Source organism: Mustela lutreola, chromosome X (assembly GCF_030435805.1).
Source record: "Mustela lutreola isolate mMusLut2 chromosome X, mMusLut2.pri, whole genome shotgun sequence".
NCBI lineage: Eukaryota > Metazoa > Chordata > Mammalia > Carnivora > Mustelidae > Mustela > Mustela lutreola.
In genome coordinates, this window is record NC_081308.1 from 117,065,293 (window position 1) to 117,091,702 (window position 26,410).

The 26,410-nt window shown below is 45.3% G+C and overlaps 1 protein-coding gene across 1 annotated transcript in view; it reads left to right on the forward strand.

The window, feature by feature from the left end:
- The window catches only part of SAGE1 (sarcoma antigen 1), a 67,961-nt gene extending 45,273 nt beyond the window's left edge, over positions 1 to 22,688 (forward strand). Inside the window, 5 exon segments of the mRNA XM_059156848.1 lie at positions 18,412 to 18,580; positions 19,609 to 19,789; positions 21,454 to 21,576; positions 21,948 to 22,041; positions 22,421 to 22,688. Of these exon segments, the coding sequence (XP_059012831.1) occupies positions 18,412 to 18,580; positions 19,609 to 19,789; positions 21,454 to 21,576; positions 21,948 to 22,041; positions 22,421 to 22,520 (667 nt within the window). The 3' untranslated portion in view covers positions 22,521 to 22,688.
- Positions 22,689 to 26,410: the final 3,722 nt, after the last annotated feature.

Sequence of the window (26,410 nt, forward strand, 5' to 3'; positions counted from 1 at the left end):
AGGGTCTATTTCTGGGCTCTCTATTCTGTTCCATTGATCTATGTGTCTGTTTTTGTGCCAGTACCATGCTGTCTTGATGATGACAGCTTTGTAATAGAGCTTGAAGTCCGGAATTGTGATGCCACCAACGTTGGCTTTCTTTTTCAATATCCCTTTGGCTATTCGAGGTCTTTTCTGGTTCCATATAAATTTTAGCATTATTTGTTCCATTTCTTTGAAAAAGATGGATGGTACTTTGATAGGAATTGCATTAAATGTGTAGATTGCTTTAGGTAGCATAGACATTTTCACAATATTTATTCTTCCAATCCAGGAGCATGGAACATTTTTCCATTTCTTTGTGTCTTCCTCAATTTCTTTCATGAGTACTTTATAGTTTTCCGAGTATAGATTCTGTGTCTCTTTGGTTAGGTTTATTCCTAGGTATCTTATGGTTTTGGATGCAATTGTAAATGGGATTGACTCCTTAATATCTCTTTCTTCTGTCTTGCTGTTGGTGTAGAGAAATGCAACTGATTTCTGTGCATTGATTTTATATCCTGACACTTTACTGAATTCCTGTATAAGTTCTAGCAGTTTTGGAGTGGAGTCTTTTGGGTTTTCCACATATAGTATCATATCATCTGCGAAGAGTGATAATTTGACTTCTTCTTTGCCTATTTGGATGCCTTTAATTTCCTTTTGTTGTCTGATTGCTGAGGCTAGGACCTCTAGTACGATGTTGAATAGCAGTGGTGATAATGGACATCCCTGCCGTGTTCCTGACCTTAGCGGAAAAGCTTTCAGTTTTTCTCCATTGAGAATGATATTTGCGGTGGGTTTTTCATAGATGGCTTTGATGATATTGAGGTATGTGCCCTCTATCCCTACACTTTGAAGAGTTTTGATCAGGAAGGGATGTTGTACTTTGTCAAATGCTTTTTCAGCATCTATTGAGAGTATCATATGGTTCTTGTTCTTACTTTTATTGATGTGTTGTATCACATTGACTGATTTGCGGATGTTGAACCAAACTTGCAGCCCTGGAATAAATCCCACTTGGTCGTGGTGAATAATCTTTTTAATGTACTGTTGAATCCGATTGGCTAGTATTTTGTTGAGTATTTTCGCATCTGTGTTCATCAAGGATATCGGTCTATAGCTCTCTTTTTTGGTGGGATCCTTGTCTGGTTTTGGGATCAAGGTGATGCTGGCCTCATAAAATGAGTTTGGAAGTTTTCCTTCCATTTCTATTTTTTGGAACAGTTTCAGGAGAATAGGAATTAGTTCTTCTTTAAATGTTTGGTAGAATTCCCCCGGGAAGCCGTCTGGCCCTGGGCTTTTGTTTGTTTGGAGATTTTTAATGACTGTTTCAATCTCCTTACTGGTTATGGGTCTCTTCAGGCTTTCTATTTCTTCCTCGTTCAGTTGTGGTAGTTTATATGTTTCTAGGAATGCATCCATTTCTTCCAGATTGTCAAATTTATTGCCGTAGAGTTGCTCATAGTATGTTCTTATAATAGTTTGTATTTCCTTGGTGTTAGTTGTGATCTCTCCTCTTTCATTCATGATTTTATTTATTTGGGTCCTTTCTCTTTTCTTTTTGATAAGTCGGGCCAGGGGTTTATCAATTTTATTAATTCTTTCAAAGAACCAGCTCCTAGTTTCGTTGATTTGTTCTATTGTTTTTTTGGTTTCTATTTCATTGATTTCTGCTCTGATCTTTATGATTTCTCTTCTCCTGCTGGGCTTAGGGTTTCTTTCTTGTTCTTTCTCCAGCTCCTTTAGGTGTAGGGTTAGGTTGTGTACCTGAGACCTTTCTTGTTTCTTGAGAAAGGCTTGTACCGCTATATATTTTCCTCTCAGGACTGCCTTTGTTGTGTCCCACAGATTTTGAACCGTTGTATTTTCATTATCATTTGTTTCCATGATTTTTTTCAATTCTTCTTTAATTTCCCGGTTGACCCATTCATTCTTTAGAAGGATACTGTTTAGTCTCCATGTATTTGGGTTCTTTCCAAACTTCCTTTTGTGGTTGAGTTCTAGCTTTAGAGCATTGTGGTCTGAAAATATGCAGGGAATGATCCCAATCTTTTGATACCGGTTGAGTCCTGATTTAGGACCGAGGATGTGATCTATTCTGGAGAATGTTCCATGTGCACTAGAGAAGAATGTGTATTCTGTTGCTTTGGGATGAAATATTCTGAATATATCTGTGATGTCCATCTGGTCCAATGTGTCATTTAAGGCCTTTATTTCCTTGCTGATCTTTTGCTTGGATGACCTGTCCATTTCAGTGAGGGGAGTGTTAAAGTCCCCTACTATTATTGTATTGTTGTTGATGTGTTTCTTTGATTTTGTTATTAATTGGTTTATATAGTTGGCTGCTCCCACGTTGGGGGCATAGATATTTAAAATTGTTAAATCTTCTTGTTGGACAGACCCTTTGAGTATGATATAGTGTCCTTCCTCATCTCTTATTACAGTCTTTGGCTTAAAATCTAATTGATCTGATATAAGGATTGCCACTCCTGCTTTCTTCTGATGTCCATTAGCATGGTAAATTCTTTTCCACCCCCTCACTTTAAATCTGGAGGTGTCTTCGGGCTTAAAATGTGTTTCTTGGAGGCAACATATAGATGGGTTTTGTTTTTTTATCCATTCTGATACCCTGTGTCTTTTGACAGGGGCATTTAGCCCATTCACATTCAGGGTAACTATTGAGAGATATGAATTTAGTGCCATTGTATTGCCTGTAAGGTGACTGTTACTGTATATGGTCTCTGTTCCTTTCTGATCTACCACTTGTAGGCTCTCTCTTTGCTTAGAGGACCCCTTTCAATATTTCCTGTAGAGCTGGTTTGGTATTTGCAAATTCTTTCAGTTGTTGTTTGTCCTGGAAGCTTTTAATCTCTCCTTCTATTTTCAATGATAGCCTAGCTGGATATAGTATTCTTGGCTGCATGTTTTTCTCGTTTAGTGCTCTGAAAATATCATGCCAGCTCTTTCTGGCCTGCCAGGTCTCTGTGGATAAGTCAGCTGCCAATCTAATATTTTTACCATTGTATGTTACAGACTTCTTTTCCCGGGCTGCTTTCAGGATTTTCTCTTTGTCATTGAGACTTGTAAATTTTACTATTAGGTGACGGGGTGTGGGCCTATTCTTATTGATTTTGAGGGGCATTCTCTGAACCTCCTGAATTTTGATGCTCGTTCCCTTTGCCATATTGGGGAAATTCTCCCCAATAATTCTCTCCAGTATACCTTCTGCTCCCCTCTCACTTTCTTCTTCTTCTGGAATCCCAATTATTCTAATGTTGTTTCGTCTTATGGTGTCACTTATTTCTCGAATTCTCCCCTCGTGGTCCAGTAGCTGTTTGTCCCTCTTTTGATCAGCTTCTTTATTCTCTGTCATTTGGTCTTCTATATCACTAATTCTTTCTTCTGCCTCATTTATCCTAGCAGTGAGAGCCTCCATTTTTGATTGCACCTCATTAATAGCTTTTTTGATTTCAACTTGGTTAGATTTTAGTTCTTTTATTTCTCCAGAAAGGGCTTTTATATCTCTCGAGAGGGTTTCTCTAATATCTTCCATGCCTTTTTCGAGCCCGGCTAGAACCTTGAGAATTGTCATTCTGAACTCTAGATCTGACATATTACCGATGTCTGTATTGATTAGGTCCCTAGCCTTCGGTACTGCCTCTTGTTCTTTTTTTTGTGGTGAATTTTTACGTCTTGTCATTTTGTCCAGATAAGAGTAAATGAAGGGGCAAGTAAAAATTCAATTAGGATTTTTTAAAGGAAATCAAATAGTGGACACTGTAGGAGTATTATTATTAGTCCATTTTCTCTCAGATCATAGCACTATAAGTATTGCATTTCAGCTCCCAAATGTTATCTTTTGTAATCTGATTATCTACCTCTACCTCCACCTCTTTATAACAAGTCATTTCCTTTATTTTTTTCCTCTCTGTTTTTGATGTGTTTTTTCTTCCAAATTTTTATTAAAATTCTTATTTTGCTAACCCATAGTTTAATAGTAGTTTCAGGAGTAGAATTTAGTGATTTCTCACTTACATATAACACCCAGTGCTCAACACAACAAGTGCCCTCCTTAGTCCCCATCACCTATTTACCCTGTCCCCTACCCACGTCCCTCCATCAATTCTCAGTTTGTTCTCTATCATTAAGAGTCTCCTATGGTTCGCCTCCCAACTCCTCTTTTTTTCCCTTGAATATATTTATCTGCTTTGTTTCCTAAATTGCACATGTAAGTGAAATCATATGGTATTTGTCTTTCTCTGACATATTTCGCTTACACAATATGCTCTAGCTCTGTCCAAATTGTTGCAAATGAGAAGATTTTGTTCTTTTTCATGGCTGAGTAATATTCCATTATATATGTGTATGTGTGTGTGTGTGTGTGTATACACACACACATACAGAGAGAGAGAGAGAGAGAGAGAGAACTTCTTATATCCACTTATCAGTCAATGCACATTTGGATATTCTCCATAGTTTGGCTGTTGTTGATAATGCTACTATAAACATAAGGGTGCATTTACCCCTTAGAATATGTACTTTTCTAACCTTTGGGTAAATACCTAATAGTGCAATTTCTTAATTGTGGGATAGATATTTTTAACTTCTTGAGGAACCTCCATGCTGATTTCTGGAGACTACTGGCTTTAAATCTAATCAGATTAAAGAAAGAATTCCAGAACCCAGAACAATTCCACAGAAGTCATCCTTATATTTGTTCTTTGTTCTCTAGAAACTCTGTCAGTATGTGTGTGTACATATATGTGTGTTTCATGGATTTGAAACTTCATAAGGAAGTGGTCTTATGCAAAGTTGTAACTCATTGAACAGTCTATAAGGTTGGTGTCTCCCTGTTGGACACCAGAGCAGCTCAGACACTCAGGAAGAAAAGATCACACTCAGGCCTAAACCCAAAGGTATGAGTTGGAACCCCCACAAAGATTTAACTGAAACTCATGTCTTGTCTTTTGCTTTCACCTTGAGAAAAAGGATAATCTGCAGAAACCTGGGCGTTTCACAATACAAAGCCCTTTCCTCTGATTCAGGTTACATGACTGACCTTCAGAGAGACCTTCCCTGACCACCAAATTCAAAGTACCATCTACTTGTGTTCCTTCTCTTCACCTGACTTCAACATTTTTCAATGCACTTACATCATGTGAGAGTCCCTCTGATTGTTTGGTGTTATCTCCCAACTGGAATGGAAGAGCCACTAGAAGAGTGTCCAGTTCACTGTTCTTTCACACCTAGATAAGCAGCTTCCACTTAGATGGTTTAGAGCAAATACCGAATGAATTACTTTTGACCCTCACAACCAGTCTGGGAGGTTGATGCTGTCAGGGGCCTCGGTTTGTAGGAGGGGATGTGGAAACACAGAAAGGTTCGGCATATAACCCCAGGCGATGAACAATATATGCTCATGGGTGGACCTGGAGCAGCCACGCAGAACCAGGGCTGGCTTGAAGCCAAGCTCTTCCCACTGCTCCAGGGCTGCCCCCAGACTTCACAGCCTCCAGCTACTCCTGACCCACAGTCTGCCATTGGTCCTTATTTGTCATCTGACCCTGGCTCTGGAACATTCTCTGCTCACTCTCCCTCCCTGACAGGAGCTCCCAGAAGAGGGGGGTCTTGCTTTCACCTGCCTCAAGCTCTCCCTTAGCTCTTCAGCCCTGAGGGCTTTCAGGAAGAGCTACCCTGTCAGACAGGGCTAAACTTCGGTCCCTCAGCAAATCCCTGGCCCACAGGGGAGTCTGCTGTCTGTATGCTCTCCAAATGAGATCACTGACCCCCAGTGAATGGCCCACGCAGTACTTTTCTCTGGCCCAGAGCCTGTAGCCTCTCTGAGGTATTGGGCGATGCTTGTCTCCTATAGGCAGCACCAAGCCTGAGCAGAACCTTTCCCAAGCACCTCAAACATGCCAGGGTAGACTTTGGTTTCTTACTATCCTCCTCACCACAACCCCACAGCCACCTAATGAGGCAGAGGTCACAATTTCCACTTAACACCTGAAGACCCTGACCCTGCAGAGAGCCTGTCCTTTCTCCAGGTCTAAGAGCTGGCTGGGAGCTGACACCAGAGTGATTCCCAGTGTCCCTCAAGCCATAGCGTGTGCTCACGGTGCGTGTACAGCACCTTGCCCCTGCTTCACAAAAGGGAACATGGATTCCTTACTAAACTGAGATCTACAGACTAACGAGTGCCAGGACTTTGTTTCCCAAGTGAAGAAGTTGTGAACCTTAAAAATAAATCTGTTGGGCCACCGAGGTGGCTCAGTTGGTTAAGCATCTGACTTTGGTTTGGGTCATGATTTCAGGGCTCTTGGATCAAGCCCAGTTTGATCTATGCTCAATGGGGAGTCTGCAACTCCCTAGCCCTCTGATCCTGCCCCTGTTCATGCTCTCCCTTTCTCATATTAATTAATAAAATCTTAAAACAAATAAAACTGTCAGTTATTGTGCCAACAAAATGCATTTATTTGGAGAAAACAGAGAATTGCAATCAAGAACAAACAAGTTGGGGCGCCTGGGTGGCTCGGTGGGTTAAAGCCTCTGCTTTCAGCTCAGGTCATGATCCCAGGGTCCTGGGATCGAGCCCCACATTGGGCTCTCTGCTCAGCAGGGAGCCTGCTGCCCCCCCCCCTCTCTGCTTGCTTCTCTGCCTACTTGTGATCTCTCTCTGTCCAATAAATAAATAAAATCTTAAAAAAAAATAAAAGAACAAACAAGTTACAGCAAAACCGTTGGCAAGTCTGGAGAACAAAGGAGAAGGCTCTTTTATTAGGGGAGAATGGACCTTTGGAAGGCTGTTACAAAAGAAAAGTCCACAGCAGTAAACTGGGATTTGAATGTACAGCAGCTTCTCATTGGCTGAGCTGTGAGTGTTCCACTTTGTCTGGGCTGTTGCTGGGGGAGGAGGAAAATCTTTCTTCCTCCTGCTGGGATAGTAAGGGAGCAGCTGAAGTAGAATGGACTTGCATGGTAAATTTCCCCTATGGGTGTGCAATGGATAACCAGGGGTAGCGCCTCAGTGCTTCCCCTACTGGCCCCCCTTGAATCCAGTTTGGTGACCTTATGCTTTATAGGTCTTGTTTTTTTTTTTTTTTTTTTTTTTTTTTTTTTTTTTTTTTGGTACGTTTTTATAAGTTTCATAGAGTGCATGGCAAGACCCCCCTTTCATGTCCATGTACAGCAAGATTCCCTCCACGGTTCAAGACAAGCACGTAAGGATTCTAGAAAAGGTTGTCTATGCAGTCCGTAGTGGGCTGTATATACTTGCCTTTAAACCGTTTTAAACAGTTTAAGCTATTTCAAACAGCTTAGCCATTCAGCCAGGAAGGACTGACAAGTGCAATCACGCAAGGGGCGCCTGAAAAGGGTGGGTAATTGGGGGAGACCGGTGGGGGAGACGAAGCATGAGAGACTGTGGACTCTGAGAAACAAACTGAGGGTTTTGGAGGGGAGGAGCTGGGGGGTTGGGTGAGCCTGGTGGTGGGCATTAAGGAGTGCATGGATTGCATGGAGCGCTGGGTGTGGTGCATAAGCAATGAATCTTGGAACACTGAGGAAATAAAATAAAAATTTTTTTAAAAAGGAAAAAGAGCTGATAGGCTGCCGCAACATTAGAAGTAAGTCTTATATGTGAACGAAAAAGGATCCCTTATGGGTCATAAGCGCTTATTCTGCAAGTAAATAATGTGTGTCTTTAGACTGATTTTCAATGCAAATCTTTTGAACAAACATCTGATTCTGGCCAAATAAATAAATAAAAAGAAAAGGAAAAAGAAAAGAGAAAGAGAAAGAAAAGAGCGGTGTAACTGTGCAGGCACCCTTGGGACCCCCAGCGCTTCCCCCATCCCTGCTCTGCAGCCACCCCAGCTTCCTACTTCCCTGCACTGGCAGCCCGAGCCCCAGCCCTTCCGGGGTCTCTGCAGCTGGGCTTCCTGCTGCCTCAGTTGTGCTCCCCAGGTCTTGTCGCCCTTCGCCTCTCTCCTCAAATGCCACTTCCTCACTGAGGGGCCTGTCACCCCATCTGAAGTGAGAGCCTCCGTCGTTGTCCTTCCGCCCCTTTTCCGTCCGCGCTACCACGACGTGCAGACAACGGGTCCGCTCCCTGGTGCTGCGTGGGTTCTGCGTGGAGCGCGACTGCGATCCCCTCGCCCGTGCTCCTGAGCCCTTTCTTCCTCATACGCAAACCCTGCCTTCGAGGGGCCACGGGAGGCCTTTCGCAAGATGTAGGCACCGCCTCTACGAGTTTCCTTCCACAAAAAAGGGAAACAGTGTAAATAGTTGACGGTCGGATACACTGGAGTGATACTTAGTATAAGACGCAGCCTATACGAGGAGGCACATGTCTGGGTCGGTGGAGGCAGGGCCTGCGAGAATCCACTCCCGCGTACAGGCAAGGAGAACACGGGCCAATCCTGCCGAATCAACGGGCTGCAGAGCCGTGCATCAGTCCATCCGAGCTCGGCACGAACCGGAAGTGCGTTCACTCCGGAAAGATGGCTCCGTCCCACTGGGGACGGTGGGCTTTGGGCCGTTGTGAGGAGCGCTACTCCTACTGCCCTGTCCTCAGCTCCGGGGTGGCCTTGAAACCAAGGACCTCACGTCCACAGTAGCTCGGAACACCAGCGACAGTCAGCCACGGGAGGGGACTAAACTGATGGGAGCTCCCCGCAAATCTCTGTTCCCACACAATTGTTACTATTTAATGTGCTTGGTGACTCCCTGAAAAGCACCGCTCCTGGGACTCGACCAACACAGAGCAGTCTAGAGCTCTCTCTGTGGGCACAGCCCTGTCGCCATCTTAAGGTGCCAGGCAGGAGCCCTGCAGGGAGTGTTGAATAGAAGGGATGACGGTGAGCAGCCTTGTCTTCCTTTCATTTTATGTGCAAGAAGTACTTGAAATGTTTCTCCTCCAAGAAAAACCTGCAAAGCAGAAGTGTGTAGACAAATTTTTACCAAATGCTCTTAAGTGTTCCTCAGGATTACGATGATGAAATAATCCCCTTCTGTTTCTGTTAAAACAATGGGCCACCTTTTTATTTGTGCACTCTCAGCTTTAAACACAACAAGCCTTTCACCTATTATGGGGAAAACATTCTGGTTCCGGGGCGCCTGGGTGGCTCAGTGGGTTAAGCCTCTGCCTTCGGCTCAGGTCATGATCCCAGGGTCCTGGGATCGAGCCCCGCATCGGGCTCTCTGCTCATCAGGGGGCCTGCTTCCTCCTCTCTCTCTGCCTGCCTCTCTGCCTGCTTGTGATCTCTCTCTCTCTTTCTGTCAAATGAATAACGAATAAAATCTTAAAAAAAAAAAAAAAATTCTGGTTCCTAGAAACGCCTTTTCTTCTGGTCTGTGTGGCCGAGTTCTGCCTGTAGGGGGCGCCTGAGCCGCGGCCGGAAAGACTTGCTTCCTGGTTCTGGGCAGCGGGCACAGCTGGCCCCTGGGGGGCAACAGGCTTCTCCAGCACCTGGTTCCGCACGGCACACAGCTTCTCGGGGGGTCGGGCTGCTGCAGGGCAGTGTGGCCAACAGCCCGCCAAGTCGTGGAAACGCCCTTACACCTCCCCGGGGCAGTAAAAAGAAGTAGATCAGCCTTCTGGCCGGACAGCTGTGTGTGCGCACCGCTCCCAGATCCCCTAGGGGGCGGATGTCCAGAGGTTTCCCAGGGGGCACCTTTCTGCACAGTCCCACCTGAGAGGCACCACGACGTCCCTGCCATTCTTGTTTCCAGGCGCCTGGAACGAGGTCAGGATTTTAACCCTGGGACAGTGGGTTCTGTCCCCTGGCGCTCTCCCTGGGCCCTGAAAGTGCCTCTCCCTTGGCTGTGGTGTCTTCCTGAGGGGGATCTACCTCAGCTCTGTGGAGAGACGTGGGTGGGTTCTGACCTCAGCACCCGGGAGGCATTTTCTGGGCAGCTTGTCTCAGCCATGTTGGAGAAGAGGCAGTCCTTGGTGGTGTCTTGAGTTCTGTGAGGGACTCTGCTTACGTAATTCTGTCAGCACTGGCGAGGGGACATGTCTTTGGGTGATCCCCTCAGTCCTACGTGAGGGACGGGGGGAGTGGTTCCTGGCTCTCGGTTCAAGCTCTGTGAGGGGATGTTTCCTGGGCTGCACCAGCTCAGCCCTCGGATTCCTGTCCCTGAGGGCTTCTACCTCAGCCTGCGAGACAGTCGCCTTGGGGTGGAGCTCAGCCCGAGGGGGCATTTTCCCGGGGTGCTCTGTCTCAGCCATGGTGGGGCTGGGCTTCCGTGGTGCTCTGCTGGTCCCTGGTGAGGACTCGTAGTCCTGGGGAGACTTGCGTGGGGGCTCTGTCCCCTCCTATGGGGGTGCCGTTCCTCCGATGGGTTAAGACGATGGGGAAGCTGTCCCCGGGGGGCTCCGTCTGAGCCGGGCGTGGCCGGGAGAGAACTTCACCTTGGATGCTCGCTCGGCACTGGGGGTTTGGGCTCTTTCTTGGCGCTCCCGCTGCCGTCTGGGGAGCCGAGGCTCTTCCTCGGAAGGTCCATCTCCGCCCAGAAGCGGGCTTCTCCTTGAGTGCTCCCTCCCAGCCCTGGGTGGAGGGTTCCTTGGGCACTTGGTCCCCCTTATGGAGGTGGGCGGCTCTTCCTCGGCCGCCCTGTCTCAGCCGTTGCCCGGGGGGGGGGGCATTCTGGGGGCTCTGCTCAGGGGGTGCACTCTCCCTCGTGTGGTCTGTCTCACTCAGCCTTTGGGGTGAATTCTTACTCGGGGGCTCTCGGGCACTTGGGGTGGTTTGCTCTTGCTTGGATGCTCTGTCTCAGCCCGGGGTGGGGTAGTTTCCCTGGGTTTCTGTATCTCAGTCTCTCAGGGGTTCTATCTAACCTTCTATGGGTGACCGTGGTCATCAAAGTGGGAATCTGGGGCGGACAGTACATAAGAGTTGGCTGCTTTCCATATGCAGAAACACTTGCTATAGGGCGTCTTCAATCTCAGTGCCCTGGTGGGTGTGTGGGGGCCTCTCATTCTGTGTACATGTGCATTTTGTACTGGTTAATGTGCTTTACTGGCCATTTTTGTATGTCTTTTGAAGAGACATTCCAGGACGTGCATCCACATCTTACTGAGATATCTGTAGTTTTTTTATTATTATTATTTCTTTTCAGCTTAACACTATTCATTGTTTTTGCAGCACACCCAGTGCTCCATGCAATCGGTGCCCTCCCTAATACCCACCACCTGGTTCCCCCAACCTCCCACTCCCGCCCCTTCAAACCCCTCAGGTTGTTTTTCAGAGACCATAGTCTCTCATGGTTCACCTCCCCTTCCAATTTCCCTCAACTCCCTTCTCCTCTCCATCTCCCCATGTGCTCCATGCTATTGGTTATGCTCCACAAATAAGTGAAACCATATGATAATTGACTCCCTCTGCTTGAATTATGAGATATCTGTAGTTTTAAAATTGATTTGCTGTTCAACATATGTTTATATTTATACATATACTTAAAAATATAATTTTCTGTGTCTTCTGCTGATCTGTTTTGTTTTCTCACTCTCTTTTTTGAGAGGGAGAGAGAAGGCATGCACACAAAAAGCAGGGAGTGACAGAGGGAGAGGGAGAGAGAGAATCATAAGCAGGTTGGCCACCCAGCACAGAGCCCAGGTTGGAGCCCAGGTTGGGGCTCAATCTCACCACCTTGAGATCATAACCTTATCCAAAGTCAAGTGTCAGATGCTTAACCAACTGAGCCACACAGGTGCCCTAAGTCGTTGCCTTCTTAGTATATTTTTGATGCACCGAAATTCTCAGTTTAATTAAGTCTAATTAGTCAACCTATTCATCATGGTCAGTGATTTCATTCTTTTTAAAAGCTTTACCTTTTAAAACCATGAACGTACTATCCTACGTGTCCTTCTATCTCTCCTATTCATGGGAGATCAATGTTATATGGACAGGAAGGGGATCAGAGCAGAATTGCTGTTCTCCGCAGGGAGCAGGTGGACTTACTGAATGGACCACAAAGGCTTGAAGGCCCCAGTGTCAACAATCTAGCACCCGCTAGATTTCCCGAGTCATGTCTAGACTCCCTGTCCTGTCGCACGGGCGTATCCGCCCACCCTTGCTCCATCCAACTCCACAGCGTTGTCATGGCTCCTACGTCTGCTGTCTGGCCGTGTGCATCTTCCAACCTGGTGCTTTTGCCTAAATAGGGTCTCAGCTATTCTAGGCCCTTCGATATCCATATACTCTGTAGTATCAGCTCATGAGTTATCCCCAATATTAACAGGGAGATTTTAAAGTTTTAATAAAAAAATTACTTAGATTTAAGCACGATGCAATAATTATTCTGGGCAGAATTGGCAACAATGACTTAATAATGAGTCTTCCCATCCACACGGTATGTTTGTATCCACACGGCCCATTTACTGAGGCCTTTGATTTCTGTCCATCAGGTTTATGTTTCATGGGTAGTGCTTAGGCACACCTGTGGTTAGCTTTGTTCTATAGGTTTTGATTTTTAAAAAAAAAATTTTTATTTGTGAGTAATCTCTTCACCCAACATGGGGCTTGAACAGACAACCCCAAGATCAACCGTCCCACCATCCACTGACTGAGCCAACCAGGTGCCCCTAGATGTGCTTGACACTGTTCTAATGGTATTTTGAATATCTTTTTCTAATCGGATTGTTATTTCACAGAAATACACAGGTTTTTGATTCTTGCTCTTGCATCCAGTAACTTGGCTACTGTACACTTATTAATTCTCTGTATTTTACATCCTTTTGGATATTCTACATATAGAACATGTCCACTGTGAACAATGACAGCCTCAGTCCTTCTTCTCCAAAATGTATACTTCTTATTGTTTACTGACAGTTTTCAGTTCCTCCAGTATGTCCTTGAAAACACAGCGGACACCATGTCTTATTTCAAACTCAAGAAGAAAGAGTTGGGCATGTCGCCATTAAATACAGCTCTTGTGTGCATTTTGCAGGGGGTGGGGGAGGGGGGGAAGATAAGCTTTCTTAGGTTAAAGAAGTTGCCTTTCATCCAAAGTTGCTGAGGATTTTTACTGTGAATAAGTATCCAGCATCAACCCACTTATTACAATGGCGCTGTGCGTTTTGCCCGGTTTTTGCTGTTTATGTAGCACATTTCACGGATAAATTTTCCAGGGTGAAACCAGTCTTCCTTCCAGCAATAGACCCAACTACCCCATGACCTTTAGGGTTTGTTTGTTTGTTTTTTAATGTCCTGTTTAATTTTACTTGCTAACGAGTTGTTTAGGAGTTGTGGGTCTATATTCAGGAGAGCGATCTGGGTCTTTTGCTTTCCTTTTCTTCCAGTGTTTTTGGTAGATGTTAGTAACACATTTATCTTGGCGTCACAAAATGAGTAGGGAACTCGCACCCTTTCTTCTCTTCTCTGAAAGCGTTTGCGTAAGACTGGTATTATATCCCCCCTGAATGTTTGAGGGACTCCCCAGGAAAGCCTTTAGAATGGAAAGGCTCATCATTTGGTACTAAACGTTGGACCACATACAGGGGTGTTCAGATTTTCTGTTTCTTCTTGGTGACTTTTGGAATGTTTCCTTGCTCTAGGACAGTGTCTATGTCGTCTCAGTTCCCAAATTTACTATAAAGTCACTCTGGGTGTTCCCACTGTCTTTCACAGAGCTCCCTTCTGGATACAGGGCTCGGACTCCTGCTTGGTGGACAGTATTGTTAATCTGTGGCTAAGTTGTCCTTGATAATCATGCCAAGGAGCCATCTTGGTCTGTTCAGGCTGCCATAGCACCATGGCAGAAGCTGGGAAGGTGACTGGGACAGAAATGTGTTGTCCAGAGCTGGGGAGGCTGGGGCACCAGGACCAGGCTGCTGGCACCAGGGAGATGTAGGGAGGTCCGTGGCCTAGTTCAGAGTCAGGCACCCTCATTCTGCCCCGTGGGAGGGCTTGGGGTCTCTGCAGCCTCCTTTCTGAAGTACTAATCCAGCTCAGGAGTGGGCCACTGTCTGCACCTCAGCACCCGCCAAAGGACCCGGATGCCTCCTGATATCAGCTTCCCTGGGGGTTTGGATTTCAACACAGGCTGTTGGGGAGACACAAGTGTCAACACACAGCATAGCTCTCACTATAGTCTTTTTGCCTCTTCCTCCAGGGACAGACCTCATTTATTTGTAGCAATGTTTCTTTTCTAACAGAATGTGAAGTTGTAAGCTCCCCGCCCCCCTCCATTTCATGTCTCCCACAGAATCAGTCATGTGATGTTTTCTTAGACTTCAATAGTGAGTATTGATTTAGAAGTATGTTACAAACTTTTGGAGTACCTTTTGTTGTGTTGGCAAGAAGTACTTTTTTAATTTCATTTTGTTTAGATATCATAGTCTACATGAAATTAAGGATTGGGGTTTTGGTGTCACCATTGCCAATGTTTGCCTGCTTGAGTAGAAATTATATTCTTTTTAAAAAAATTTTATTTATTTTCAGAAAAACAGTATTCATCATTTTTTCACCACACCCAGTGCTCCATGCAATCCGTGCCCTCTATAATACCCACCACCTGGTACCCCAACCTCCCACACCCCCGCCACTTCAAACCCCTCAGATTGTTTTTCAGAGTCCATAGTCTCTCATGATTCACCTCCCCTTCCAATTTACCCCAACTCCCTTCTCCTCTCTACCACCCCTTGCCCTCCATGATATTTGTTATGCTCCACAAATAAGTGAAACCATATGATCATTGACTCTCTCTGCTTGACTTATTTCACTGAGCATAATCTCTTCCAGTCCCGTCCATGTTGCTACAAAAGTTGGGTATTCGTCCTTTCTGATGGAGGCATAATACTCCATAGTGTGTATGGACCACATCTTCCTTATCCATTCGTCCGTTGAAGGGCATCTTGGTTCTTTCCATAGTTTGGCGACCGTGGCCATTGCTGCTATAAACATTGGGGTACAGATGGCCCTTCTTTTCACGACATCTGTATCTTTGGGGTAAATACCCAGGAGTGCAATGGCAGGGTCATAGGGAAGTTCTATTTTTAATTTCTTGAGGAATCTCCACACTGTTCTCCAAAGAGGCTGCACCAACTTGCATTCCCATCAACAGTGTAAGAGGGTGCCCCTTTCTCCACATCCTCTCCAACACATGTTGTTTCCTGTTTTGTTAATTTTGGCCATTCTAACTGGTATAAGGTGATATCTCAATGTGGTTCTAATTTGAATCTCCCTGAGGGCTAATGATGATGAACATTTTTTCATGTGTCTGATAGCCATTTGTATGTCTTGATTGGAGAAGTGTCTGTTCATAGCTTCTGCCCATTTTTTGATATGTTTGCCTGTTTCGTGTGTGTTGAGTTTGAGGAGTTCATTATAGATCCTGGATATCAACCTATTGTCTGTACTGTCATTTGCAAATATCTTCTCCCATTCCATGGGTTTCCTCTTTGTTTTGTTGACTGTTTCCTGTGCTGTGCAGAAGCTTTTGATTTCGATCAGGTGGGATTCATCCCTGGGCTACAAGGATGGCTCAACATTCGCAAATCAATCAATGTGATACAGCAAATTAATATGAGAAGAGTGAAGAACCACATGGTCCTCTCAATTGATGCAGAAAAAGCATTTGACAAAATCCAGCATCCGTTCCTGATTAAAACGCTTCAAAGTATAGGGATAGAGGGAACATTCCTGAACCTCATCAAATCTATCTATGAAAGACCCACAGCAAATATCATCCTCAATGGGAAAAAGCTTGCAGCCTTCCCGTTGAGATCAGGAACAAGACAAGGATGCCCACTCTCACCACTCTTGTTCAACATAGTATTAGAAGTCCTAGCAACGGCAATCAGACAACAAAGAGAAATAAAAGGTATCCAAATTGGCAATGAAGAAGTCAAACTCTCTCTCTTCGCAGATGACATGATTCTTTATATGGGAAACCCAAAAGACTCCGCCCCCAAACTACTAGAACTCATACAGCAATTCAGCAACGTGGCAGGATACAAAGTCAATGTGCAGAAATCAGTGGCTTTCTTATACCCTAACAAGGAAAATACAGAAAGGGAAATGAGAGAATCGATTCCATTTACTATAGCACCAAGAACCATAAGATACCTGGGAATAAACCTAACCAAAGAGGTAAAGGATCTGTACTCGAGGAACTACAGAACACTCATGAAGGAAATTGAAGAAGACACAAAAAGATGGAAGACCATTCCATGCTCTTGGATCGGAAGAATAAACATTGTTAAAATGTCTATAATGCCTAGAGCAATATATACTTTTAATGCCATTCCAATCAAAATTCCACCGGTATTCTTCAAAGAGCTGGAGCAAATAATCCTAAAAATTTGTATGGAATCAGAAGAGACCCCGAATCGCTAAGGAAATGTTGAGAAACAAAAATAAAGCTGGGGGCATCACGTTACCTGATTTCAAGCATTACTACAAAGCTGTGATCACCAAGACAGCATGGTACTGGCATAAAAACAGACGCATAGACCAGTGGAACAGAGTAGAGAGCCCAGATATGGGTCCTCAACTCTATGGTCAATTAATCTTCGACAAAACAGGAAAAAATATACAGTGGAAAAAAGACAGTCTCTTCAATAAATGGTGCTGGGAAAACTGGACAGCTATATGTAGAAGAAGGAAACTCGACCATTCTCTTACACCGTACACAAAGATAAACTCAAAATGGATAAAAGACCTCAGCGTGAGACAGGAATCCATCAGAATCCTAGAGGAGAACATAGGCAGTAATCTCTTCGATATCAGCCACGGCAACTTCTTTCAAGATATGTCTCCAAAGGCAAAGGAAACAAAAGCGAAAATAAAGTTTGGGGACTTCATCAAAGAAATTATATTCTGATTAATGAATACAGGATCCTATGTGAGGCCATGGTCAACCCTATCAGGGGTGGTATCTTTCAATCTATGCACTTGCTGTCTGGGGCCTGAGCCGAGGAAATTGTCACATTCTGATTGATGCCCCCCCCCCCCCCCCGTAGAGCAAAATGATCGTTGGAGGCAGACATGTGCACAGAAGGATTCCATCACAGCAAACCTTAGGACTTCCTGTGGGAATGCGACAGAAGGATGTAACCTCATTCTTCTGCTACACAGGACTTGAGTAGCAGGTAGCTGAGGAGCCCTGGCATCCACTTTGCAATCATGAGGAGGAGCCAGAACTCGGATGACGTGGCTTCAAAATGCAGAAGAGAAACCTGGGGAAGGGACCAGGCCCTTGGTCATATTATTGATACAGGATTCAGCTCATTTGATGGTAACCTCCACTTAGCTGTTGGCTTCTTGTATCATTTTAGCCAAAACAGGAGAGGTTTATGGCCCTGTGATTGAAAGCACCTTATGCAAAACAGTGTTCATGGTGGCAAGCAAAGGAGCAAAACACAAGACACATTTGGGAATGGAAGAAATTGTACCAGCTGGCAACAACCACTTTTCACATTCAGTATGCCCAAAGCCTGGCTTCTCCTCATAAAACGGCAATGTTCTTGTTAGATTTGGATCTCAGTGTGAAAAACGTCCCATTTGCCAATGCTCCCCCAGGGTGCACAGGCTCCACTTTTCACAATTCAGAGCCCGCAGAGCAGCTGTGAGAAGGAGAAGGGCTCAATCTGTCCTTCTGTAGATGGGTACCATGGAGGATGCCAGGAGGGAAGCCTGAGAAACTAAAGGAGGGGCGGCTCCTGGGCTGGACCGGACTCAGCTTTGAGGACGAATCAGCTTCCTGTGCTGCTCAACCCTCACGTGCTCACATTAGCCCGGGCCCCGACCATCAACATTTCTGGTTCCAGTGCAAAGAAAATGTTGCATGTAAAGGGAAATGCAATGAAACTTTTGTAGTTAAAATGTTACTGAGGAAGTTGGCAGGGGGCGATAGTTCTCAGAAAAAATGGATTCACACCCAGCAAGGTCAGAAGACACAGACAGATAAAGAAGCACTGTGGGATGTGGGAAGTAGCCTCAAGCCGACCGCACTGCTTTTCCACCGGTGGCTCCTGCTTCGTGGTTCCTTGTGAATGTGGGGAACACAGCTGTTGGGGGCTCAGGCCACGGATTTCAGTGTCCCTCGGTCCTCCTTCTGACCCCTCTTAACGTGACCTGCCCCTCCCTCATCTCGTCGCTTTACTCTGCCGAGTAAAGGCATTTTGATGAAGGATGGTACTGCAGGCTGGGGGCTAGTGAGGCGGGAGAAGGCACCTGCGCCTGGCCAGCCACCCTTCATGGGAATCTTTGTGCTGGCTGATTGCTCCTGAGCCCCACACCTACCCTTCCTTACCTTGTATCCAGTTTTTGCCAGAATTCTGCCTTGGTTGGGGGAGTTTCTGAGAGCACGTGGCCTCCTGTTGACCCCAAGTTGGCCGCGGGCTATCGGAAGGCCCTCATCCCTTCCCCTGTCCTTGAACGTAAGTTCCTCTCCGTCGTGGGAGCTGTCACACAGTTCCAGCTTCAAGAGGGAGTGTTGTTGGGCCCATGTGGACAGTGCCTGGGATGAAGCCCACGCAGGCGACTATATAAACTTGAAGGGCCCTGCCTGGCAGTGCGCAGATCTCCTCGTGGGGCCGCCCAGGACCAGCCTGGTATGTATGTTCCTTGCTTCTTAGACCTGCCAGGACCCAGGAGGAGTGGCCTGCCTCCTTCGTGGTCTGTCCTTGTCTTCCCTGTCAGGGGCCAGTGGCTGATTTCGCCCAGATGCTCAGCAGCGAGCTCTCAGGGGCCAGAGGCCAGGTGAGCAGAGACATGGGTCTGGACCTTTCTACAGGGAGGCCACTCCTAGACAGCAGAGGAAGCAATCCAACTGTGGGTGTAGGCAGAGAGCCCCCAAAGGAGCCACGTGCATGCTGAAGAAATGCCTGGCTGATGGCTCAGGACACATTGTGGAGGAGGGAAGGTGCAAGATTGTGAGAGCCGGTCTGGACGGGTGGAATGCTTGCATGGCTTCTCACGTTTTTCTTGAAGCTCCAGTTAGGTAACACAGAGATGCTATTAGTGTCAGGTGTAGAACTGAGTGATTCCACACGTGTCTGTACGACAGCCAGTGCTCATCACACAAGGGCCCTCCCTCATCCCTGTCACACACATGTCCCCAAGCCCACCTCCCCTCCAGGACCCTGAGTTTGTTCTCTGCGCTTAGGAGTCTGTTTTCTGGTTTGCCCTTCTTTCCCTCGCCCCGTGGTCATCTGTTTGTTTCTTAAATTCTGCATGTGAGCAAACTCGTTTGCTGTTTGCCTTTCTCTCACGGACTTACTGTGCTTAGCATTCTGCTCTCTAGCTGCACCCACGTCATTGCGCATGGCAAGATTTCATTGTTTTTGACAGCAGAGTAATATTCTGCTGTAGACGTACACCATGTCTTCTTTTTCCATTTATCAGTCAGTCACCAGTCTGGCTCTTCCCAGAGTTCAGCTGCTGTCGGCGATGCTGCTGTAAACATCGGGGTGCAGGTACCCCTTCAAATCAGTATTTTTGTGTTCTTTGGGTAAATACCTGGTACTGCAAATGTTGGGTCATCACGTAGTTCTATGGTAACGTCCTGAGACACCTCCTTCCTCTTTCAGAGTGGTTGTTTTTTTGTCATTAATGGAACATGTTTCTTAATGCTCCTCAGGAAGTGATGAGTGATAAAGCAGAGGAGTCCGCTGTTGGGCCCAAAAGCCAAGTGAAACGTTCTGGAAAATCCATCACTCCGCCTCCATTTAAGAAAAGGCTGAGCATGCCGCTGCTGTCAGTGAGAGAGGAAGGAGAGGGATCATCCCAGCCTGGGGCCTCAGCCGTGTCCTCGGAAGATGGTGAGGATGCCCTGCCCGTCCTCCCCTCCTCTCCCTGACCTGGCCCAGGGCAGCCCCTCCTCTGGCTCCTCCATGCCTCGGGGTCAGTTCTGATCAAGGTCACTGGCTTTGGGTGAGGCTGCCATTAATTTCCCAGCCACACTGGACCAGGTGATCACTCTGTCCTTCATGGAGACATTCCTGGCTCCCCAGACTCTGCATTCTACAGATGTTCTTCTCCTTTCTGATCTCCTTTCTCTCCTCTTAACACTGTCGCAGTTCCTGAGTCCCACCGTTATACTGTCCCTCATTCCACACTGCCTCATCACTCAGCCAGGTGTTCCAGAGCTTCTGAGCTCGCGTCCTGCTTCCCCGCCTGAACGTGTGTAGCCCATTTGTTGCCGTGTACCCAGGGTGACCGTGTCCACACAGAAATCAGATCATCACATGCATATCCTGAAACCCATCATTAATTCCCGAAGCGCTCGGAACAGAGTCTGAGCTCCTGACGCTGGTCTCCAGACCTTGCACCTCCTGACCCTGCCATCCTCTCCTGCCATCTCATGTCCTCTCTGTGTCTTCCTTGCTCTCTCTGCGTCTGACCCTTATTCTGTGGCCCAGGCTTGTCCCCTTGCACAGGCAGTGCATGGCCTTCATGGCAGCCAGGCCGCCTCCGCTGTGTGTGCACGGGCCGGCTCTGTCTCCTGCTCCTGGCTCTGCCCAGGGCTCACCTCTTCAGACCGCCCTGCCCGACCACGCATCATGGAGGCCTCCTCTCCCACTCTGGCTCACATCCCTGCTGACTTCTTCCTAACACAAAATCAAACCATGTTATTCCCTTTGCCCATTGTACATGTACTCTCTGATGTCCACAGTGGTTGTAACTTCTAAAGGGAAAGGGTTCTTCTGTCTGGTTCACTGCTGATCCCCACTCCTGGCTTGATGCTTGGCACAGAGGAGCATGAGTGAATGAAGTAGATGCGTCAGACTTGGAGTAAAAAAAAAAAAAAAATTATCTCCTGAGACAAAAAAAAAAAAAAAAAAAAAAAAAAAGCCAGATGAGGAAGATCATTTACTGACTGGGATCTCTAGTGATTTAGTGCCAGTATCAGGCATCGTGACATCAAGTGACATCAAGTGACACGTTCAGCTCTTCTCCTTGTAGAGTGCATCAAGGGAACATTGAATCCTGAGTCCCAGGGCTCTGTGAATGTTTGTTGATTAGTTGTATTGTCCAAGTCTGTTTCTGTGTGTATGCGTAGTGACAAGAATAGAAGAGGCTTCTCTGTTGTATTATTTTTCATGAGGTCAAATTTTCAGTACTGATACATCTAGCTGGTGTATTGTCCTGCTGCGAAAAGAAATATTAGAGACTGTGAAGCACATGGATGTGCGTATGGGGTTGCTGAAATGCCCATCATTGCAGCTCCGCCTTCAGTGAGGTTTCCAGGGGCACCTGCCATTCACAGTATGCACGGGGCGGGGAGGGGAAGTGGTCGATCCCCACCTGATGGCTTCTGGTCAAAATCTGATCTCCAGAGCATGTGAGCGTGGCAGGAGACGGTACTCCACACAATTAGATTCTTTGTGTCCTGACTTAGCCAGGGTCAACAAGGGTGGGCCGATTCACAGACCTGGTAGTGATGCCCTGGTGGGAGGAATCTTTCCCAGCTGTCTCTCTGCAGATGAGCCCAAGGGCACAGCAACGTCTGTGTGGGAAGATGTGCCAGATCAACTGCCAATACCAGTGAAAATCAATATGGAAATAAAACTGCAATTGAAGAAGGAAATCCGATATTTTGAAGGAAGTAAGTCGAGTAACAATTTCTGTCCATGAAACCACAGGAAGTCTTTCCCATTCTCTGATCCAGACTAGATTCCACTGACCTCATGCTTTGCCAGAACTGGGTTTTCCCAATTAGAATGGTTCGTCTTTATTTTGACTGAAATGTCCCAGTAAACCTTTTTCTCTTGTTCTTTTGTATTTCTTAATTGGTTATTGTGTACTAGATTCCGTTGGTGGATATATTCGGATGTCTGAAAGTAAGGATGGAACGCACAGGTACTCTGTAACATTCTAGCCCTTGAATGATCACCGAGTCTCCAAGACTGAGTTCTGTCTCCTCTTTGTACTTTAGAAATACTGAAGGGTGTTTTTTTTTTCTCTAAATATCTTCAGAATATGGAAAAATCCTCAAATTGCTTGAGGGAGTGCAAGGACCTCCGGAAGTGCACAAAAAATTTGCTGTATATGCCATGAAGGAAGCGGCAAAGTGAGTGTAGGAGGACGTGTCCAGAATGTTTCACGGCGGGGCCAGTGGGCTGCTGGGTGAGGGGTGGGTTTGGGCCCTGCCTGACTTTTCTCAAACCCTGATCCTCACTCAGAGTCCATGTTGTCTCCACTTATTTTGATTGATATTATCTGAGTCTCACTCATTCTTGCAAGCTCAAGGAACCTTCTGTTCACACCCGAGTTTGAGGTGGGCCTTGACCTTGAACTGGCACTCTGTATTTACTGGATTGTCCCATACCATGCAGATGTGTTTTCTGTTCTCCTGTAAACTGAGCTTCTCTCTGTATTTTGCACAGTGCGTCCTACAACATGGGTTGTTTGGGTATCATTCGGTTAACGGCTTGTCTCTTTATTTTCAGATTTAAAAGAGAAGGCTTAATAAGTCACCTTGAGAAGGTACTAGAGAAAATAGAACGCGACCAGTTTCTCAACAAAGGTGATGGCTCCCCAAGCTTTTAATCCCGTTATGGCAATCATCAATGAGAAAGCAGAGCCAATTGGCTGTCCTGGAATGCGACCAGATATTGTTGATGGCTCCTAGCATGATTAGCTAAGAAATCGTCTTCTTGGGGCTAAGGAAAAGCGTTGCAACTTTCATGTTATAAGTTTCTGTTAGTAAAAGTTGGCCTTTTGCCCTAAGCGTTTTGTCTCAATGCATTGTTTGTTTGTTTGTTTTCCTTCTGTTTAGTCATGAGGGTACACTACATCCTAGGTTCTCTGCAGGTCACAAGTATGTATTTGGTATTTATTGTCATCTTCTATACCAGCCATTTCTTTTTCTTTCTTTCTTTTTTTCGTTCTTTTAAGAGAGGGAGGGCCATGAGGGGCCGAAGGAGAGGAAAAATTATATATTTTAATTTTCTTTAATTTTTTCAGCGTAACTCTATTCATTATTTTTGCACCACACCCAGTCCTCCATGCAATCCGTGCCCTCCCTAATACCCACAAACTGGATCCCCCAACCTCCCACCCCCGCCCCTTCAAAACCCTTAGATTGTTTTTCAGTGTCCATAGTCTCTCATGGTTCACCTCCCCTTCCACTTTCCCTCAACTCCCTTCTCCTCTCCATCTCCCCTTGTCATCCATGATATTTGTTATGCTCTACAAATAAGTGAAACCATATGATAATTGACTTTCTCTGCTTGATGTATTTCGCTCAACATAATCTCTTCTAGTCCCGTCCATGTTCCTACAATAGTTGGGTATTCGTCCTTTCTGGTGGAGGCATAATACTCCATAGTGTATATGGACCACATCTTCCTCATCCATTCGTCCGTTGAAGGGCATCTTGGTTCTTTCCACAGTTTGGCGACCGTGGCCATTGCTGCTATAAACATTGGGGTACAGATGGCCCTTCTTTTCACGACATCTGTATCTTTGGGGTAAATACCCAGGAGTGCAATGGCAGGGTCATAGGGAAGCTGTAGTTTTAATTTCTTGAGGAATCTCCACACCATTTTCCCAAGTGGCTGCACCAACTTGCATTCCCACCAACAGTATAAGAGGGTTCCCCATTCTCCACATCCCCTCCAACACATGTTGTTTCCTGTCTTGCTAATTTTGGCCATTGTAACTGGTGTAAGTTGGTATCTCAATGTGGTTTTAATTTGAATCTTCCTGATGGCTAGTGATGATGAACATTTTTTCATGTGTCTGATAGCCATTTGTATGTCTTCATTGGAGAAGTGTCTGTTCATAGCTTCTGCCCATTTTTTGATATGCTTGTCTGTTTTGTGTGTGTTGAGTTTGAGGTGTTCTTTATAGATCCTGGATATCAACCTTTTGTCTGTACTGTCGTTTGCAAATATCTTCTCCCATTCCATGGGTTGCCTCTTTGTTTTGTTGACTGTTTCCTTTGCTGTGCAGAAGCTTTTGATTTTGATGAAGTCCCAAAAGTTCATCTTCGCTTTTGTTTTTTTTTGCCTTTGGAGACATATCTTGAAAGAAGTTGCTGTGGCTGATATTGAAGAGTTTACTGCTTGTGTTCTCCTCTAGGATTCTGATGGATTCCTGTCTCACGTTGAGGTCTTTTATCCATTTTGAGTTTATCTTTGTGTATGGTGTAAGAGAATGGTCGAGTTTCATTCTTCTACATATAGCTGTCCAGTTTTCCCGGTACCATTTATTGAAGAGACTGTCTTTTCTCCACTGTATATTTTTTCCTGTTTTGTCGAAGATTAATTGACCATAGAGTTGAGGGTCCATATCTGGGCTCTCTACTCTGTTCCACTGGTCTATGCGTCTGTTTTTATGCCAGTACCATGCTGTCTTGGTGATCACAGCTTTGTAATAAAGCTTGAAATCAGGTAACGTGATGCCCCCAGCTTTATTTTTGTTTTTCAACATTTCCTTAGCGATTCGGGGTCTCTTCTGATTCCATACAAATTTTAGGATTATTTGCTCCAGCTCTTTGAAGAATACCGGTGGAATTTTGATTGGAATGGCATTAAAAGTATATATTTCTCTAGGCATTATAGACATTTTAACAATGTTTATTCTTCCGATCTAAGAGAATGGAATGGTCTTCCATCTTTTTGTGTCTTCTTCAATTTCTTTCATGAGTGTTCTGTAGTTCCCTGAGTACAGATCCTTCACGTCTTTGGTTAGGTTTATTCCCAGGTATCTTATGGTTCTTTGTGCTATAGTAAATGGAATCGATTCTCTAATTTCCCTTTCTGTATTTTCCTTGTTAGTGTATAAGAAAGCCACTGTTTTCTGTACGTTGACTTTGTATCCTGCCACGTTACTGAATTGCTGTATGAGTTCTAGTAGTTTGGGCGTGGGGTCTTTTGGGTTTTTCATGTAAAGAATTATGTCATCTGCGAAGAGAGAGAGTTTGACTTCTTCATTGCCAATTTGGATACCTTTTATTTCTCTTTGTTGTCTGATTGCTGTTGCTAGGACTTCTAATACTATGTTGAACAAGAGTGATGAGAGTGGGCATCCTTGTCTTGTTCCTGATCTCAATGCGAAGGCGGCAATTTTTTTTCCATTGAGGATGATATTTGCTGTGGGTCTTTCATAGATAGATTTGATGAGGTTCAGGAATGTTCCCTCTATCCCTATACTTTGAAGCGTTTTAATCAAGAACGGATGCTGGATTTTGTCAAATGCTTTTTCTGCATTAATTGAGAGGACCATGTGGTTCTTCTCTCTTTGCTTATTGATTTGCTGTATCACATTGATTGATTTGCGAATGTTGAACCATCCTTGTAGCCCAGGGATGAATCTCACCTGGTCATGGTGGATAATATTTTTAATGTGCTGTTTGATCCCGTTTGCTAGTTCTTGTTTAGAATCCTAGCATCCATATTCATCAGTGATATTGGTCTGAAATTCTCCTTTCTGGTAGGGTCTTTTCCTGTTTTGGGGATCACGGCAATGCTGGCTTCCTAGAAAGAGTCTGGAAGTTTTCCTTCTGCTTCAATTTTTTGAAACAGCTTCAGGAGAATAGGTGTGATTTCTTCTTTGACAGCTTCAGGAGAATAGGTTTATTTCTTCTTCTTTGACAGATTCCCTAGGGAATCCGTCAGGTCCTGGGCTCTTGTTTTTTGGGAGGTTTTTGATCACTGCTTCAATCTCGTTACTAGATATTGGTCTGTTCAGGTTGTCAATTTCTTCCTGGTTCAATTTTGGGAGTTTATAGTTTTCCAGGAATGCATCCATTTCATCTAGGTTGCTTAGCTTATTGGCATATAACTGTTGATAATAACTTCTGATGATTGTTTCTACTTCCTTGGTGTCACTTTTATGCACCACACCCAGTGCTACATGCCCTCCATAATATCCACGACCAGGCTCACCCAACCTCCCACCCCCCTCCCCTCACGTTGTGGCCTTTTATCCATTTTGAGTTTATCTTTGTGTATGGTGTAAGAGAATGTTCGAATTTCATTCTTCTACATATAGCTGTCCAGTTTTCCCAGCACCATTTATTTTCCCAGCACCACCTTGTCCTTAAACGGATGAGTGGATAAAGAAGATATGGTCCATATATACTATGGACTATTGTGCCTCCATCAGAAAGGATGAATACCCGACTTTTGTATCAACATGGACAGGACTGGAAGAGATTATGACGAGTGAAGTAAATCAAGCAGAGTCAATTATATGGTTTTGCTTATTTGTGGAGCATAAGGAATAACACAGAGGACATGGGGAAATGGAGAGGAGAAGGGAGTTTGGGAAATTGGAGGGGGAGATGAACCATGAGAGACTCTGGACTCTGAGAAAGGAACTGAGGGTTTTAGAGGGGAGGGGGGTGGGAGGTTGGGTGAGACTGGTGGTGGGTATTATGGAGGGCATGTATTGCATGGAGCACTGGGTGTGGTGCATAAACAATGAATTCT